At 47.9% G+C, this 16,912-nt stretch overlaps 1 protein-coding gene across 2 annotated transcripts; it reads right to left on the reverse strand.

Moving 5' to 3' along the window:
• Positions 1–720: 720 nt before the first annotated feature.
• On the reverse strand, positions 721–15,648 carry MEFV (MEFV innate immunity regulator, pyrin). Of its 2 annotated transcripts, XM_012743700.3 has the most exons (10): positions 14,118–15,646; positions 11,016–11,795; positions 9,044–9,375; positions 8,500–8,595; positions 4,778–5,008; positions 4,359–4,381; positions 2,633–2,748; positions 2,411–2,443; positions 2,035–2,067; positions 721–1,869 (listed from the first exon to the last, which is right to left on the reverse strand). In XM_012743700.3, the coding sequence occupies exons 1-10, from the start codon at positions 14,392–14,394 to the stop codon at positions 1,316–1,318; spliced, it is 2,475 nt and encodes an 824-aa protein (XP_012599154.1). In that variant the 5' UTR covers positions 14,395–15,646; the 3' UTR covers positions 721–1,315. The 2 variants fall into 2 exon arrangements, with proteins under 2 accessions (XP_012599154.1, XP_075851128.1); XM_075995013.1 differs by having other exon boundaries at positions 721–2,067; positions 14,118–15,648.
• Between the last annotated feature and the right edge of the window lie 1,264 nt (positions 15,649–16,912).

Below are 16,912 nucleotides of genomic sequence, written 5' to 3' on the forward strand. Positions count from 1 at the left end.
AAATGAAAAGATAAGTTAAGAAACAATGTATATAATGTCATTTTTGGAATAGTTTTTTTTAACTAGAGGAATATACAACAAGAGTTAATGCTTATCTGTAAGGAGTAGGATTAGAGGGAATTTTTCACTTTTTGTGTTTTATAAATCTGTAAATTTTCAAATAATGGGAGTTATTTTTATAATTGGAAAAAAAACAGATATTTAAGAGGTTTCTTTCTATAGACACATACCACCACACCTGGATAATTTTTTAAATTTTTTTGTAGAGATAGGGTTTACTGTGTTGCCTAGGCTAGTGTCAAACTCCTGGTCTCAAGTGATCCTCCTGCCTTGGCTTCCCAATGTGCTGGGATTACAGATGTGAGCCACCACACCCAGCCTGATTACTGATATTGTCTAATCTAGATTCTAGTAGTGAAGATAGAAAGAGGAGTTGGGATAGGAGTCTGAAGTTTAATCTTCATTTGATTCTTCTTTTTGGGGGGTTCTTACAACCCTTCCCTTTACATTTCTTTAAATGAGGGAGGATAGAGGGGTATCTGTGAACTTGAACAACCTAATATTCCATAGCCCCATAGATTTTCCCCTACAAACCAAGGTAGAAAAATCTGACACTTGGAATATGTGTCAAATGCTTTTCTACTATAGCAGCCCCATCTCTTTCGGGGTATTCAGTAGGACAATGGGATTCCACAGTGATCAACTGAGTGATAAATGCAATTATGACCAAATTTTCTAATTGGTTTATTCATGAAGTCCAGCCAATATTCTTAGGAATCATAGTTCATTAATCCAGGCACACAAATACCTCTATAAAAATCCATTCTGGGGGGGAGGGGGGCATGGGCAATATATGTAACCTTAACACTTGTACCCCCATAATACGCTAAAAAAAATCCAGTCTGCTTGTACTTTCTCTAGGCTTCAAGGCAGGGGCAGATAGAATGGGTCCTCAAGGCAGGAGCAGATAGAATGAGGGGACACATCCTTGCCATGAGCAGAATCTTCTGCCTCAGGAGCATCTGAGAGTGCTACTTCCTGCAGTGATTTATTATGCAACAGCCACCCACTTCCTCTGCTGAAATCCACGGCATGTCGTCAGTGTGTGTGTCGTCTCCACCCTTGATTTAATAATATTTTTGTGCCTGGCCTATCTCTGCTATGAGTGGGTAAGCTCTTGTGCACAGTAACCATTTTGTCATTCATTACATTGCCTATAGCAGTTGGCACCCAGACGGTGTTCCATAATGACTGTTGAGTGTGTGGATGCAAGGTACGAGGCCAGGAGCTGGAAGAGAGATGCAGTCTTGGGCATTCAGTGAGGCCCCTGGTCATCCACTGGACAGATGGTAAGAGGACCCGTGTTCTTCCCTCCATCAGGCATCCCAGGGCTGAAAATAGGCTGAAGGGGTGTAGAGGAAGAGATGCTGGTGAATGTGTAGATGTGGGATCGGGCAGTCACATTGTAAAAGGAAATTTCTCTAGCCTTGTAGTCCAGGAAGATGCCCACACGCCTGGGGGGCTCCTTCATTAGCAGGCGGGCTGGGGGACAAGTGGACGCCTGGTACTCATTACGCTTCATCATCATCACCACCCAGTAGCCATTCTCTGGCGTCAGAGTTATGCTCCCCTTCCTGCTCAAGGATGACTTGCAGACTCCCAGGACCCACGCTGTCTTGTCTCCGACCTCCACCTCCCAGTAATAGCAGCCGGAAAGGAAGCTTGGAGAGCCCAGGGCAATGATGCAGTTATTAAATCTTTCTGGGGCATCCGGCAGCCACTCCCACTTGTTTCCAAGTCTCACGCTCTTCAGATCATCAGAGATGGTGAGTTTGGGGTGGGCAGTTTCTGCATCCAGAATCACGTTAACTGCAGAGAGAATCAGAATACCTAGCTGGAGGTCCATGGGCAATGTCCCCAAAGAGTTTACCCCACCTCCAGGAAACAAGGACAGGGCTGGTCTTCTGGAATGTGGTGGGGGACAGCAGAGGGACCCAGCAGGCCAAGGCCACTTGCCTTGATCTGGGCACTTACCAGCATGAGCCTGAGCACGAATCAGTTCTGGAACTACAGAGAAAAATAAGATGGGGTAGAAACGTCCTGAGCATTCACACTTAGAGGGGCTAAATTACACTGTCCCACAAGGGAAGACAAGGATCCCCCTGCTCAGCACCTGCATCCTGCACTTGGGTACAGCCCTGTTCCTCCCAGCCACCTGGGTCTGCCCTGCAGACTCCATGATCTAATGAGTTAACTCAACCAACAAGTCAGACACCAAGCCTGTGGAGCCTGCCATGGCTTTCCTCCTGCCCTTGTTACAGGTGTTTTCTAAATAGTGCCCTCAAATGAACAGCACAAGGGAATGTCCCAGTAACCCCTGGGCTGCTCCCACTACCACCACTCTACTCACCATTGAACGTTTCCATTTCCGAAAGAAGTTTTTCTAAAAAAGAGGGGAAAGGAGCAGGGAGAGGCTCAAGTTAGGTCCCTTCTCTAGGGACAGATCAGGGAGAGGCCGAAGGCAGGTCAGAAAGGCCGTGGAGATGGGGAGGGAAAGCCAGGGGCTCTGGGCTGCACACATCTCGGGGAGGAGGTGAGCAAGCACCTCCAATCTTCCCCCAAGCCTACTTACCTGAGAAATGCCTCATGCTTTTCTCCACAAACTCTGATTTCTTGTAGAACAGGTGGATTTTTTCTTTCATCTCTGGAGGAGTGGCCCACAGCTTAGGGACAGGCACAGTCCTGGCCCTAGAGACAAGAGACTGTTGAGCAGAGAGGGCTGGAGCAAGGGGGTGGCCCCAGGGCCTGTGAGCTGGAAGTGACGTGCAGTTTCTACAGGGCACACCCAGCCCAGCCAGGACTATGCAAAGAAAAGTCCTCCCTGTATCTCTAAACACACTGGTCCTCAACTTTGGCCACAGACTGGCACCTAATGGGGAGCTTTAAAAAACACTGATACCGAAACCACAATGAGTTTTAATAATGGCCTTAAAATGGTATTGATATTTTCTACTGGAATTATCTATGTTAAATTAATTATACTCTCCTAGTCTTTTTCTTTCTACTGAAATAAAAGTGATAATAGGCCGGGCGCTGTGGCTCACGCCTGTAATCCTAGCTCTTGGGAGGCCGAGGCGGGCGGATTGCTCAAGGTCAGGAGTTCAAAACCAGCCTGAGCAAGAGCGAGACCCCATCTCTACTATAAATAGAAAGAAATTAATTGGCCAACTGATATATATATAAAAAATTAGCCGGGCATAGTGGCGCATGCCTGTAGTCCCAGCTACTCGGGAGGCTGAGGCAGAAGGATCACTCAAGCCCAGGAGATTGAGGTTGCTGTGAGCTAGGCTGACGCCACGGCACTCACTCTAGCCTGGACAACAAAGTGAGACTCTGTCTCAAAAAAAAAAAAAAAAAAAAAAGTGATAATAAATGAGAAAAAAAAAACCCATAATAAAATATCACTTCACACCCAGTAGGATGACAATGACAAAAACAACAGAAAATAACAAGTGTCAACAAAAATGTGGGGAAATTGGAACCCTCATGCATTGCTGTTGGGATGCGAAATGATGCAGCCACTGTGGCAAACAGTACGGAGGATCCTCAAAAAAGTAAACATAGAATTACGACATGATCCTGGAACTCCACTTCTGGAATTATATACCCAAAATAATGGGGCTTCAAGCAGATATTTGTACACCCATGTTCATAGCAGCATTATCTATCATTCTATCATTATAGAAACTATCCAAATGGCCACAAATGTATAAACAAAATGTGGATTATGCCTACAACGGGCTATTATTCTGCCATAGAAAGGAATGGAATTCTGATATGGGTTACACTGCATGAACCTTGAAAACATGTTAAGTGAAAAGAGCTGGACACAAAAGGACATCAGGGTTTTGTAAAGCTCTCAGGTGCTTCCAAGGCTCAGCCCCCTCCTGCCCTTCCTCCCCTGCCTGCTGGGCCCAATTCTACTCCCAACAGGCTCCCCAGAGACTCCTGGACTCCCGGGGCCACCAGAAGTTCTACAGGGGCAATTCTCCTAAGGCAAATTGCACGAGACACAATCCACTTGGGATTTTTCTTAGGAAGCCGCTATCTAGTTGGCAGGGTGGGTGGAATTCATTCTTCCTTGTCTGCAGCCCACCTGGCCAGCCTCCCTCCTGACCGGGCTCCCACTCTCCCTGTGCAAACCCAGAACAGCCTCAGGAAGCTGCAGGAAATGGGAGGGGTGTGGAGTCACAGACCTAGGGATTGCGAGCACCTCCCTCCCAGGTCCCTTCTAGGACTGTCTCCCTCAAATGCTTCCTGCAGGACACCCAAGGGTACACCACGGGGCCTCTCTGTACCTGTGCAAGGTGTCTCCGATGTCCTAGGAGAGAAAAGAGGGAAGCTCTCTATTACCAGTTTCCTAGAGGCTGTGCTGACTCCTGGGCTTCCAGCTGCTCCCTGCCCTTCCCAGGGCTCCCAGCCACAGGATGTCAGCAAAACTGGAGCACTTCTCCTTGATTCTAATTCTAATCACCCTGGGTGGCACCTTGGCCAGCCAGGGCCTGCGATGGAACTGCACTCAAGCCCTGCTGACCTCTCTGGGCAATGCCAGGGATCTCCCAGGTGCTGGGCCACCCTGCACTGCTGGGAGACCGCCTCAAAGGGGTCTGGGCACACACTGAGGGTCACTGTGACCAAGTCCCACCCCAGGCCTCAAGGGCCTCACCCCCTAGCTTGGGCAGAGCTGGGAGCCTGAGGCCCTGATGGACGCGCTCACCTGAAGAAGCTCCCATTCTGACTGGTGCTGCTTGGCCTCCAGCTCCCCAATCAGTGTGTCGAGCAGGGTGATGTCCTGGGACACTTGGGTGCCATATGTCTCCCTGACCTGGCTAATGGTCTGGCCCAGCTCCTCCAGCCAGGCCACAAAAACCTTCTCTTGCTGCTCCAGAAACTTGCAAAGCTGCTCCACCTGGCTCCGCACCCGCTGCTTCTGGGTTTCGGTTTGTTTCTGGGGAGCAGGGGACAGAGAGGTGTAGGCGTCTGTGCTGCGGGGTGGGCATGTGTGTCCGGGAGCCCCCAGAAGCCCACCTCCTGGAGGTGGATAAGAGGCAGGCCTCCTCCACATCTTGGAGGTCTGGATTCCAGAGCAGGGAGCAATAATGGCCAGACCCTTCCAGAACAGACAGGGTGGCCAAGGGCTAGCTCTTGGAAAATGCCCTTAAACCTGGTGTTATAGGATCAACTGTGTCACCTCCAAAATTCATGTGTTGAGGTTCCAACCTCCCCAGGACGTCAGACTGTGATCTTATTTGGAGGCAGAGTCCTTGCAGATATAATCAGTTAAGGTGAAGTCATATTGGAGATGACTGGTGTCCACATAAAATGAGGAAATTCGGACACAGAGATACACAGAGATGACATGATGTGAAGACACACAGATAAGACGGCCACCTGTAAGCCGAGGACACAGGCACAGGATGGACCCTTCCCTCCCGGCCCTCAGAAGGAGCCAACCCTGCCAGTCAACCTCGAACTCAGACTTCCAGCCTCCAGACCCATGAGACAACTAAGGTCTGTCGTTTAAGACACACAGTCTGTGGTACTTTGTTAGGACAGACGCAGGAAACTAAGATGCCTGGTTTCACCTTCTCCCTTCCTTGAAAGCCAGTGTGAGGCTGGCACATGTCCAGGGTCATAAGGGGACGAGGCTGTGGCCACCAAACTGCTCCAGGATGGAACTTCTCTCCACCCCAGAAGTGCTGGAAGGCAGCAGGTCCTCAGTGATGGTTCTGAACGGGCCGGTCAGTTCACCTGAGCGTAGGTGAATGTGGTGTCTGCCCCCACTGCACGGTGCTCAACCATGAGCTCTCCAGAGAGGTGCGACAGCCCAAGAGCACCCTGCCCCTCTTCCAAGAGGGGAGCAGGCCCTTTAGATCCAGAAAAACTGGCGTAAGAGTCTTTTCATTTTTGGTACAAAAGCACAGGACCAGCCGGGTGCGGTGGCTCACGCCTGTAATCCTAACACTCTGGGAGGCCGAGGCGAGCGGATTGCTCAAGGTTGGGAGTTCGAAACCAGCCTGAGTGAGACCCCCCGTCTCTACTAAAAATAGAAAGAAATTAATTGACCAACTAAAAATATATATACAAAAAAAAAAATTAGCCAGGTATGGTGGCGCATGCCTGTAGTCATTTGCTACTCAGGAGGCTGAGGCAGGAGGATTGCTTGAGCCCAGGAGTTTGAGGTTGCTGTGAGCTAGGCTGACGACACCGCACTCACTCTAGCCTGAGCAACAAAGTGAGACTCTGTCTCAAAAAAAAAAAAAAAAAAAAAAAAAAAAAAAAAAAGCACAGGACCAACTCTTTAGTTCTTCCGAACCAAAAATATCTGTTAATCTTTTGTTGTTGTCATTGTCAGTGGTTGATTTTTTTTTTAAGAGGACAAGTCAATTGCCTTGTTCAATGGCCTAAATTCTAAAATTGATCATTTTGCTCCTGATTAAATTCACGCTAAACATTTTCGGCAAGAAAACTACATAGTTGATGACATGTGCTATTCCTAGTGCATTCCATTTGGAGGCAAGGAATGTCCAGTCTGTCCATCGTCATTATTTTGATATCTGGTTAAAGAGGGGCCTACCAGATCTCTCCATGTCAACATGCATCATTTCCTCATAATTATTAAGTAACTTGGGGAGTGTATAAATATCCTGTTCTCTAACGATCTTCCTCTAAACTTTAGCTTCTGTTAATGATTCCTGCCTGTGTCAATTATTCCAGTGGGGTTTTTATAATGGAAAGTTTTGAATTCAATCATTCTATATTTCTGTTAGCTGGTATTCTTCTGTAAAGAAGAGCTTTCCTTCCTCCTCCCCTATGGTTAAAAAAAAAAAAAAAACACATTTTTTTTAGGTCCTCAGTCTCTCGCCCAGGCTGGAGTGCAGTGGCATCATTCTAGCTCACTGGAACCTCGAACTCCTGGGTTCAAGCGATCTTCCTGCCTCAGCCTCCTGAGTAGCTGGGACTGCAGCCACCTATGACCATGCTGGCTAATTAAAAAAAAAATTTTTTTTTTTGCAGGGATGGGGTCTTCCTGTGTTACCCAGACTGGTCTCAAACTCCTGGCCTCAAGTGATCCTCCTACCTCAGCCTGTTAAAGTGCTGGGATTACAGGCATCAGCCACTGCACTAAGCAAACATTTTTTTTTTTTTGACTGTGGAAAAAAGGAGAAGGAGGGCATGGTGGCTCATGCCTATAATCCTAGCACTCTGGGAGGCCAAGGAGGGCAGATTGTTCAAGGTCAGGAGTTCGAAACCAGCCTGAGTGAGATCCCATCTCTACTTAAAATAGAAAGAAATTAATTGACCAACTAAAAATATATATACGAAAGATTAGCTGGGCATGGTGGCGCATACCTATGGTCCCAGCTACTCGGGAGGCTGAGGCAGGAGGATCGCTTGAGCCCAGGAGTCTGAGGTTGCTGTGAGCTAGGCTGTCGCTACGGCACTCACTCTAGCCTGGGCAACAAAGTGAGACTCTGTCTCAAATAAAAAAATAAAAAAAATTAAAAAAAAGGAGGAGGAGGAGAAGGTGGGGAAGGGAGGAGGACCCCATGCTGCTGAGTGTTGTAAGGGAAGACTGGACTCTCTGGTCTCCCTAGGTTTCCCTCAGCAGCCTAGGCTCCTGCCTCCCCCTCCTTGGGGACATCCCTGACCTCTGCTCCATCCACATGTTCCCAGCCACCTGGCTTTATAGGAAGGGGGTTTCATGTTGCTATAGTGCAGGAGTGTCCCCTAAGTCAGACACCTGGGCAAGTCCCCCCACTCTTTCCTTTCTTATCTGCACCTATTACCCAGGGAGGTGTGGTGGGTACAGACTGGACTTGCCAAAAGAGGGGGACAGGGTCCAACCAATGGAAATCCAGGCTCTGTGGGGGTGGGCGCCACCACTTCTAGAAAAAATGGAAGCACCTTACCCGTCCAGGAGGCTGGACACCAGACTGACAGAAGGGTGGCCGCCAAGTCGTACTTACTGAAATCTGCGGTGTTGTAAAAACCGTGGTTTTAAAGAAAATGCTTTAAATGGTTAAAATGTCTATTTTAATCATTGGAATTTAAAAAATCAATGTGGTTTTTGTAAAAAACAAAAACAAACCAGACAGCAACAATTATAAAAACAATACAGAGGAATGTATAAGGTTAAAATGTCTCTTCTCCCTTTTCCCCAGTCCTATCTTTTGGTGACAGCCCCTCACGTTGGCTGCTCTAAACCAGTCTGTGGGAGTGTGAGAAAACAAGACAGGGTCCTGCTGGGGGGGTCTCCCGCTACAGGGATGAGCCCACCCCTGGCTGCCAATTCCACTCCTGCTCCTGAGAGCAGGGGACCATCCCTGCTGCCCTGTGAACCAGCATAGTCTCGGGACCCTTGCTCACTCCAGGTCCCCTCCCTCCTTCTGTAGGTGTGAACGGGCAAGGACTGGCCACAGGACACCAGGGCCTTACCAGGAAGTTGGCTGTCTTCTTATCTCCCTGGGATCTCTGCTCCTCCCCGTGTTTTCTCAGCTCTTTCAGATGCTCCAGCTGCTTCTGAATTTGCTCCTGGAAAAAGAGCACTTGTTGAGAAGCTTAAACTTGGCTCCTGTCATCTTTAGCTGGTGCCAACTCTAGAGGGAAAATCTGCTTCTGGGAGCAAAGCTGCGTGTGCTGCAGCCAACAGCATGGGGCGGGGTGCTCAGGAGAGGAAGAGTGAATCCAGCACCAAGGGAAGCAGAGCCAAGAAGAGGGAGGGAGGCAGAGAAAGAAAGACCTAATAACCCCCAGGCAGCCCAAGGATTCAGCTCTACTTGAAGGTAGCTCCCCCTGGACCTCTGAACAACATAAACCTGTAAATCCCATCATTGCCGGCCTGATTTGTGTTCTGGTTTTTCCATTTACAGATCAAGAGTCCTGGCTAATGCACCAACGCCCTAGAGTTGTTGGGAGAATGAAGCAAGGCCTGGTGTGTCCAAGTACCTGGCAGAGAAGCCCCCAGGCAGGGAGCACCTACCTTGTATTCCAGTGCAGCCTCCTCGATGGGGCGCACCTGGTGGCCTCGATGCTCCAGACTCAGCCTGCAGATGAGGCAGATGGGCTCCCTGTGATCCTCGCAGAAGAGCAGCTGGACCTGTTTGTGGCGCTTACACTGCGGCAGGGGCTGGGGGCTTAAGCTTCCGGAGTTCTTCCTTGCCTGGCACCGGGTGCAGGGGGGTGAGCGGCTGCCTGAGGCCTTGGGCTCCCCAGAAGCAACCGGGCAGCTGCAGGCATCCTGCACACAACCACCAACTGGGTCTCCTTCCTGGGCGTGGCAAAGAGGACCGGAAGCCTTGCCTGGTGTGCTCCCTGGGGACATACAGTGGGAAAAGCTCCTGAGTGGTAAACCCAAGATGTTTACAAAGAGGCGCCACAAAGCATAGCAGAAAGAGCCTGTGCCCGGGGTGCACGAGCTCTCGGTCAGACTCTAGCCACTTCCTAGCTTGTCCTCCCCCACCTTCTATCAGGCAGTGAACCCGCCACTGGGACTGAGAGCTAAGGGCTAGGCCTCAAGATAATCCTAGACTTAGAATTCTTAGGCATTTATCCTAAAGAAAGACCCATGGCCCTTTGCTACAACTCATGTGCCTTCCTCCTGCACAGACATGGATCTAGCAGGTGGCATTAAAGGAAAGCAAGACGTTCTGACCAGTGTTTGCTTTGCCACTAAAGACCACAGCAGGCTGCCTGTAACTTGAATGGGAGCTCCCCGGGGGATGGCGACTCATGTGTCTCACTCCTAGCCAGATCCCCGTCCCCTCGCAGAGTACATGACACCTGGAGAGCATTGGAAAGTGTGTGTTGAATGAAGGAATAAATGGACCACTGTTCACATCCAACCTCAGGAAGCACTGAATGGAACTGGAGAAGGGGACTTTATAAGGCTAAGGGGTAGAACTCACCATGAAGACATAACAGTCATGAATAGGCAGACTGTAGGAGCATAAGCAGAAATGACAGGAGATACAAGAAGAAACAGAAACACACTCAAGCCATTAGTCCCCTCCCATGTCCTCCTCTCATAGTGTCCCAGGAGTTCACAGCACCTCTGCAAACAAGACTGCTTGTGGCCCCAATAACTACTCTTCTGCCTTTTATCATGATAGAATTAATTGCTATCCATATGGCTGCTTCCCTCTGTCCCTCCCCCTAAAAATACTCTACATTTCTCAGCCTCCCTTGCAGTCAGGTATAGCCATTTGACTATAATCTGGCCAAAGGGGTGTAAATGGAAGTGTCATGAGTAGCTTCTAGAAACTTCTAGAAACCTTCCCTAAGTGATACTATCCCCCTTTGTCCTCCCATACTGCTGCCTGGAATGAGGATGTCACTGTCTGAGATGTTGAACTCGAGAGAAAACTTGGTAGAGCAGAGAAACAGCAGGAGCCTGGGGTCCTGGCCCATGGATCTGCCTGGAACCCCATTACTTATGTGAAAGAGGAACAAACATCTATCTTGTTGAAGCTACTGTCATTGGGGGTTCCTGTTACTATTCACAACCAAACAATCCTAATGACTCCCTCATCAGTAAAAGACAGATATAGGATTTAGCCAATAGGCTTTCCTGCCTGCTCAGAGAAAGGCAAATGGTAGAACCTTGTTCCCATGATATACCATTGTGGAGATAAAGTGAGAAGTGGGTATTTTTACCCAATCCCTCCCAGATTCTGAACCTGAGGTCCACAAAACCCTTGGATTCTCAAGGACTTCAGAGTGCCCTCGAACTAACGGAAACTTGATGCTGTATTTGTTAACATGTGTATATAAGTATTTTTTAAGGGTCCACAGCCTGCAGAAATTTGCAAAGGGACCCTAGGAGGCACCCAGGAATCCCAGGAGTGTAAATACAATGAGGATAGAAGAAAATTTGGGGTGCGGTGGGGGGATACCTTTACAAGCCACCATTTCTAAGGAAGCTAGATCTTCTAGATTCCAGGGTCCTTTCTCACCTGAAGACTCAGGGACTTCTGGATTTGAAGACGCATGGAGCACACTGCCCACCAGCTTTCCCATGGTCTCAGGGGTCTCCGGGCCCCCAGTTCCATTTTTCTCCCAGGGTACTGTGGCTCTCTCCTCTCTAGCCAACAGTGTGTCCGAAAGCGTATTCCTTAATGTTCCCCCCTGCAGGACCACGGAATTTTCTGTATTCCTGGAGCCTTTCTCCCTGGAGGCAGTAGCCCCCACATCCACAGTGGCCACTCCCCTAGAGGTGGCTGCTGAGTCTGGATTTGCAGTTCTCATTTCCTCTTGAGTCTGAAGAGTTTCTGGATTTGGGAGTTCTCCGGTAAATTCAAGACTTTTGGGTCGCTTCTTTCCTGAAGGTAAATATACTTCGTATTTCTTGGACTCTCTCCTCCCCAGAGACCCATTGTAGAACCCTTGGAGCCTTCCTGCGGAACTGGCATTCCTGCGGAGCCCGGCGCTCACCACGGGGAGTCCTGGCGCCTTGCCTAGGCCTGAGCCTCTCTTGGACAGTAGAGCTGCTCCGCGGAGCGATGGCCTGCCCAGCGCCTCTAGGCCCTCGGGGGCTTTGGGGTCCCTCCGCTTGCTCAGAGGTTTCCTGAGGGGCCCCCGCCCAACCTCAGGCTGGCTGGAGGTCAGACTGGCGGCGGCATCGCTGCCTTGATCGCCGTTGGGGCAGTCTGTTACCTTCAGGCTCTTGAGCTTATTCTCCCCAGCCGAACAAGACGCTGTGGAACTGTCTGTGCCACTTTCTGGTGTTGGATATTCTGAAAAGACAGCCAGATGCAAAGGCATGAAACTGTTCCACACTCAGGGCCACGGGGAGAAGAGAAAATCCTTCCAAAACTTAGAACAGGCTGGGAAGGGTGGCTCACACCTGTAATCCTAACACTCTGGGAGGCCGAGGCGGGCGGATCATTTGAGCTCAGGAGTTCGAGACCAGCCTGAGCAACAGGGAAACCCCGTCTCTACTAAAAATAGAAAGAAATTAGCTGGATAACTAAAAAAATATATAGAAAAAATTAGCTGGGCATGGTGGCACATGCCTGTAGTCCCAGCTACCCGGGAGGCTGAGGCAGGAGGATTGCTTGAGCCCAGGAGTTTGAGGTTGCTGTGAGCTAGGCTGACGCCACGGCACTCTAGCCCAGGCAACAGAGTGAGACTCTGTCTCAAAAAATAAAAAAATAAATAAAAGGTATAAAATAAAACCCTAGGCCTGGCGAGGTGGCTCACCATGTAATCCTACCACTCTGGGAGACCAAGGTGAGAGGATTGCTTGAGACCAGAAGTTTGAGACGAGCCTGAGCAAGATTGAGACCCTGTCTCTACAAAAAACAGAAAAAAGTAGCCCCGCGTGGTGGCATGCACCTGTTGTCCCAGCTACTTGGGAGGCTGAGGCAGGAGGATGACTTGAGCCCAGGAGTAGGAGGCTGCAGTGAGCAATGATGATGCCACTGCACTCTAGCCTGGGGGACAGAGCGAGACTCTCTCTAAAAATAAAATAACAAAATAAGACCCTGGAAGCTCACAAGGTGCCACTCTCTGATGCTCCAAGGGAGATCCGCTCCCCTGCCCGTGGGATAGCCTCCTTTTTCTTTTCTTTTTTTACTTAAATAAGAAAATGCTTATGCCTTACATGGTCAGCTTGCTCTTGAATTCTTTCTCACAAGAAACGGAAGAATTCACTTGGCCTTTAGGCCCGACCCCAGTTTATGGGTCCACTTTCCTGTATTGGTTTCATGAGTTGCAGAAAATCCTAACTCACACAGATAAGTAAGTATAAATGGTCATTTTTGCCTGGAAATTTCAGGATACTGTTTAATTAAACAGAAATGACAGGAAACCCTTAATTCTAAGGTCTATATGAAGGAATTTAAGTACAGCAAGAGCTATCACACTAGTGGCCTCCAATATTTTAAATTTTGTTTATTGATACACTGTAATATGAATCAGTTGATTAGTTTTGTAAGCAAAAATAATAATAACATTTCAATCAAGTATTTTCTAACATGCCAAAGAATCCCTGAAATATCTTCCTGGTACATAATTTGAAAACCGCTACTCTCTAATAAGAAAATGAAGATAACCCGTGCTTAATACCTTAATTTTGGGTTTAAAGAACATTTTATTAAAATTACCTTAAAGTTGTTTAAACAGTTTGCTGTTGGCTTTCTAGGAAAATTTAAGTTACCAAAACTGGCTCTAGAACTGTGAGAAACATCAAGGATGCTAATAACAAGATTTTAGAACATGAAAAAGTAATTTTAAAATTATACTCATCAAATTATACCAGATTCATATTATGGTTTAATTACTATTACTATTTCAAACTTCTGAGAATTTTTATATTATTTAACTGTTCTACCTCATAGAAATACATGCAAAGCATTTCTGATATCATCTTAAAGTCTATAAAAAGAAGAAAAATTCAAATACCAAAGATATTTTTTAGATTGACCATTTACTAGGCTCCCCAAAATCTCAAAAAAGACTTTAAAAGGAGAAATAGAATAGGCCACATTGTTTGATCATAATATGATAAAATCACAAAGTTGCAACAAAAGGAGAGCAGAAGAAAGGACGAAAGGAAGGGGTGGGGGAGAGAGAGAGGACAGGGGTCCTTTTGAGAATTTCAAAGTCCCCTTGTAGAGTGTGCTAGGAAGTAACTCAAAACTGAAATTAGCTACTAATAGGTAACAATAAGGTTACTTGCCAACCCTGTTGATGGGATTGGGCAGCAAGCCTTTTTTGCTAACCCAAAGACACTTGTCCGACATGAGTATTAATCAGAAATGAAGGGAAGAATTCTCCAGGAACAGGCATTCCACTGCTGCCTCTCCTGATCCTGACCTGCCTTTTTTTTTTTTTTTTTTTTTTTTTTTAACCATTGGGAGCCTTAGGGAGCTTTACTAACCCAGCTCCAAAGGCCAGAGCAAGGGAAAGGACATGCCAGACTAAAGTCTCTCAGGCTCTGGTAGACCTGGGACTGCTAACCCCCGGGCTGGAGTGCACTGGTCTGAGCACGTGATCCCTCCTCCAAGGGGCAGCCAGCGGTCAGCGCTGGGCGAGGAGGGGGGCTGGGCTCTTACCCTGGCTGGTCGCCCTATGGAGCTCCTCTGCCAGGAGGCGCTGGTTGATGGCCCGCAGGACCTGCAGCGTCAGCCGCACCGCATACTCCTCCCCATAGTAGGTGATCAGCAGAGTGGCCACCTTCACGGGCCTGGCTGTCTGGAGCTGGCCGCGGGGGATCCGGGAGTGCTCCTTCTCCAGACTGGTGTTCTGCAGCTTGAACTTGAACTTCTCAAGGTCATAGGGTACCAGCTCCTCCAGGGTGGATAGCAGATGGTCACTCAGGGTCCTGGCCATGGTGCTGAGCAGGAGAGGCCGGAGCCAGCTGTCTGGCCTCTGGCAGGAGAAGCAGCCCCTATGTCCCGGAGCCCCAAGTGTGACCAAGAAGACACAGCTTGTGAAATAACGGAAAAGAAACAGGAAATGTTCTGTGCTTTGGTGGGAACTGAGACTAAGGGTAAGAGTGTGTCAACGCTGGCTTGTGCGTTCTCTTCTCAGAGGTTCAGAGGTTTTTCCAGCTGGAAGAGCTTAATGCCTTGCCAGACACGTGACCCCCCAGAACCTGATCTCCCACCTCCACGCCAGACTGCAGAGAGGTAGGCAAGTCTTCAAGGGAGGGTCTGGGACTGGGTTCCAGAGGCTCTATCTACTCTCTCTTCCTGCCGGGATACGGGGTTGTTGGAGCAGGTGAGTGGGAACAGAGAAGACCATGCTGAGGGTCAGCCCCTCTGGCCAACTATTGTCCTCCAGACTCCAGGGACGGGGCAAGGGGTGGGCAGCAAACACAGCCCTGAGAGCTTTGCCCTTCCCTGCCTAACAAGGCAGGTGAGGGGGGAAAGAATAAAAAAAAAAAAAAAAGAAGTCAGGTGAAGCCAGAAGGGCACTGCCAGGGGACAAGCCCTCGCATCACCCCTGTTGACCCAGCTCCAGTTGTCTGGTCCTTCCAGCAACATGTGGGCTTTGAAATGCAATGCCCAGACTGCTATCCTGATTGGTCCGTTCCCAGAGCCGACTCAGCCCTTGCTACCTGGGAGCCAGGGTGCTCTTCCACGCACATTTACCGAGCACCTGTTCCGGACACTGTGCCTGGATGATAAAATAAAAACACAATGATGAACAGGTCCAGGCATTCTTCAGCTCACAGCCCGGTGCCCGGGCCCAGAGGTGGCTAATGGAAGCTACCTGTGGGCCAAGCTGACTTCTACCTTCCTTACCTACTTCTGTCCTTTTGAGTACCCTGATTTTTATCCCCAACCTTTTGTTCTAAAAATTTTCAGCCTACAGATAAATGGAGTGCATAGTACAATGAGAGCAAATATCCTTTACCTACATTCACCATTTATATTTTATAATATTTTCTGCTTCTTTCTCTGTCTCATGTGTGTGCAAGCGCACACGCACGCACACACACACACACACACACACACACACACACACACACACTTTTTTCTGAACTATTTGGTAATGAAAACATTATTGCAGGCCGGGCGTGGTGGCTCACGCCTGTAATCCTAGCACTCTGGGAGGCCGAAACGGGCGGATCGCTCGAGGTCAGGAGTTTGAAACCAGCCTGAGCAAGAGCGAGACCCCATCTCTACTATAAATAGAAAGAAATTAATTGGCCAACTAATATATATTAAAAAAAAATAGCCGGGCATAGTGGCACATACCTGTAGTCCCAGCTACTCGGGAGGCTGAGGCAGAAGGATTGCTTGAGCCCAGGAGTTTGAGGTTGCTGTGAGCTAGGCTGATGCCACGGCACTCACTCTAGCCTGGGCAACAAAGTGAGACTCTATCTCAAAAAAATATATATATATTGCATATCACTCCAAATATCCTGGATGCCCTAAATAGTAAGAATAAGGATGCAAGGATATTATTTTAAATAATATCAATTTAATTGATATAAATATATATTTATTTATATATTATATATATTTATTTATATAAATTGATATATATTAAACAATATAATTATCACACCCAAGAAACATAACTTGTTGTAATACTATAATCAGTCCATAATCAAATTCCTCCAATTGTCCTGCAAATGTCCTTCATAGCTTTTTTTTAACCCAGGATCCAGAGATCATGCATTGCTTTTAGTTGTCGATTTTCTACAGTTTCCATTTATCTCCACACTTCCCTGCCTTTTTTCTTTCAAGACTAATATTTTTAAAAGTCCATCTCAAGCAGAATTTCCCTCAGTGTAGATTTCTGTGCTTGCTTCCTCATTGTTAGACTGCAGGCAATATCCAAGATCTCTCCATTGTAAAAGGACATTTTTTTTCTGTGTAACTCATGAGTAACCTGAGCGTGTTGGAATGTCTTGTTCCCCCACACTTTTTCACCCAGTGGTTTTAGGATTCATTGATGATCCTTTCCTAAATCAATTGTTACAACGGTGGTTGCAAAATAGTGATATTTTTATCACTCAGGTGGCATACCATAGTTTAAACTCTCTGTCCTTACCAAGAAATTTTTGGCTTAAAGATGTTCTGTTGAAAATACAATTTACCCTTCACCCATGCTTCCTCTGTGCCCAGCACTGCTTGTTTTGTAAACATTATCTCCTAAATTCTCTGCAGCGCCACTGTAGGGTTGGGTCTGTCATTGCCATTTGCAGCCAGACTCTGTGGCTTGGTGAGTTGCCCAGAGCCAGGATCCAAATTCATTCTATTAAACCACGTTACAACATCGTCTCCCCCATGACAATGATCTGCGATTTTGCTGTTCGTCACTACCCATGGCTGTCACTCTCCAGCTGAGCATGAGGCTCAGGATGGGTAGCCCACGGGGCAGTCACAGCATTCCA

Source organism: Microcebus murinus, chromosome 19, assembly GCF_040939455.1.
Source record: "Microcebus murinus isolate Inina chromosome 19, M.murinus_Inina_mat1.0, whole genome shotgun sequence".
Classification (NCBI taxonomy): Eukaryota; Metazoa; Chordata; class Mammalia; order Primates; family Cheirogaleidae; genus Microcebus; species Microcebus murinus.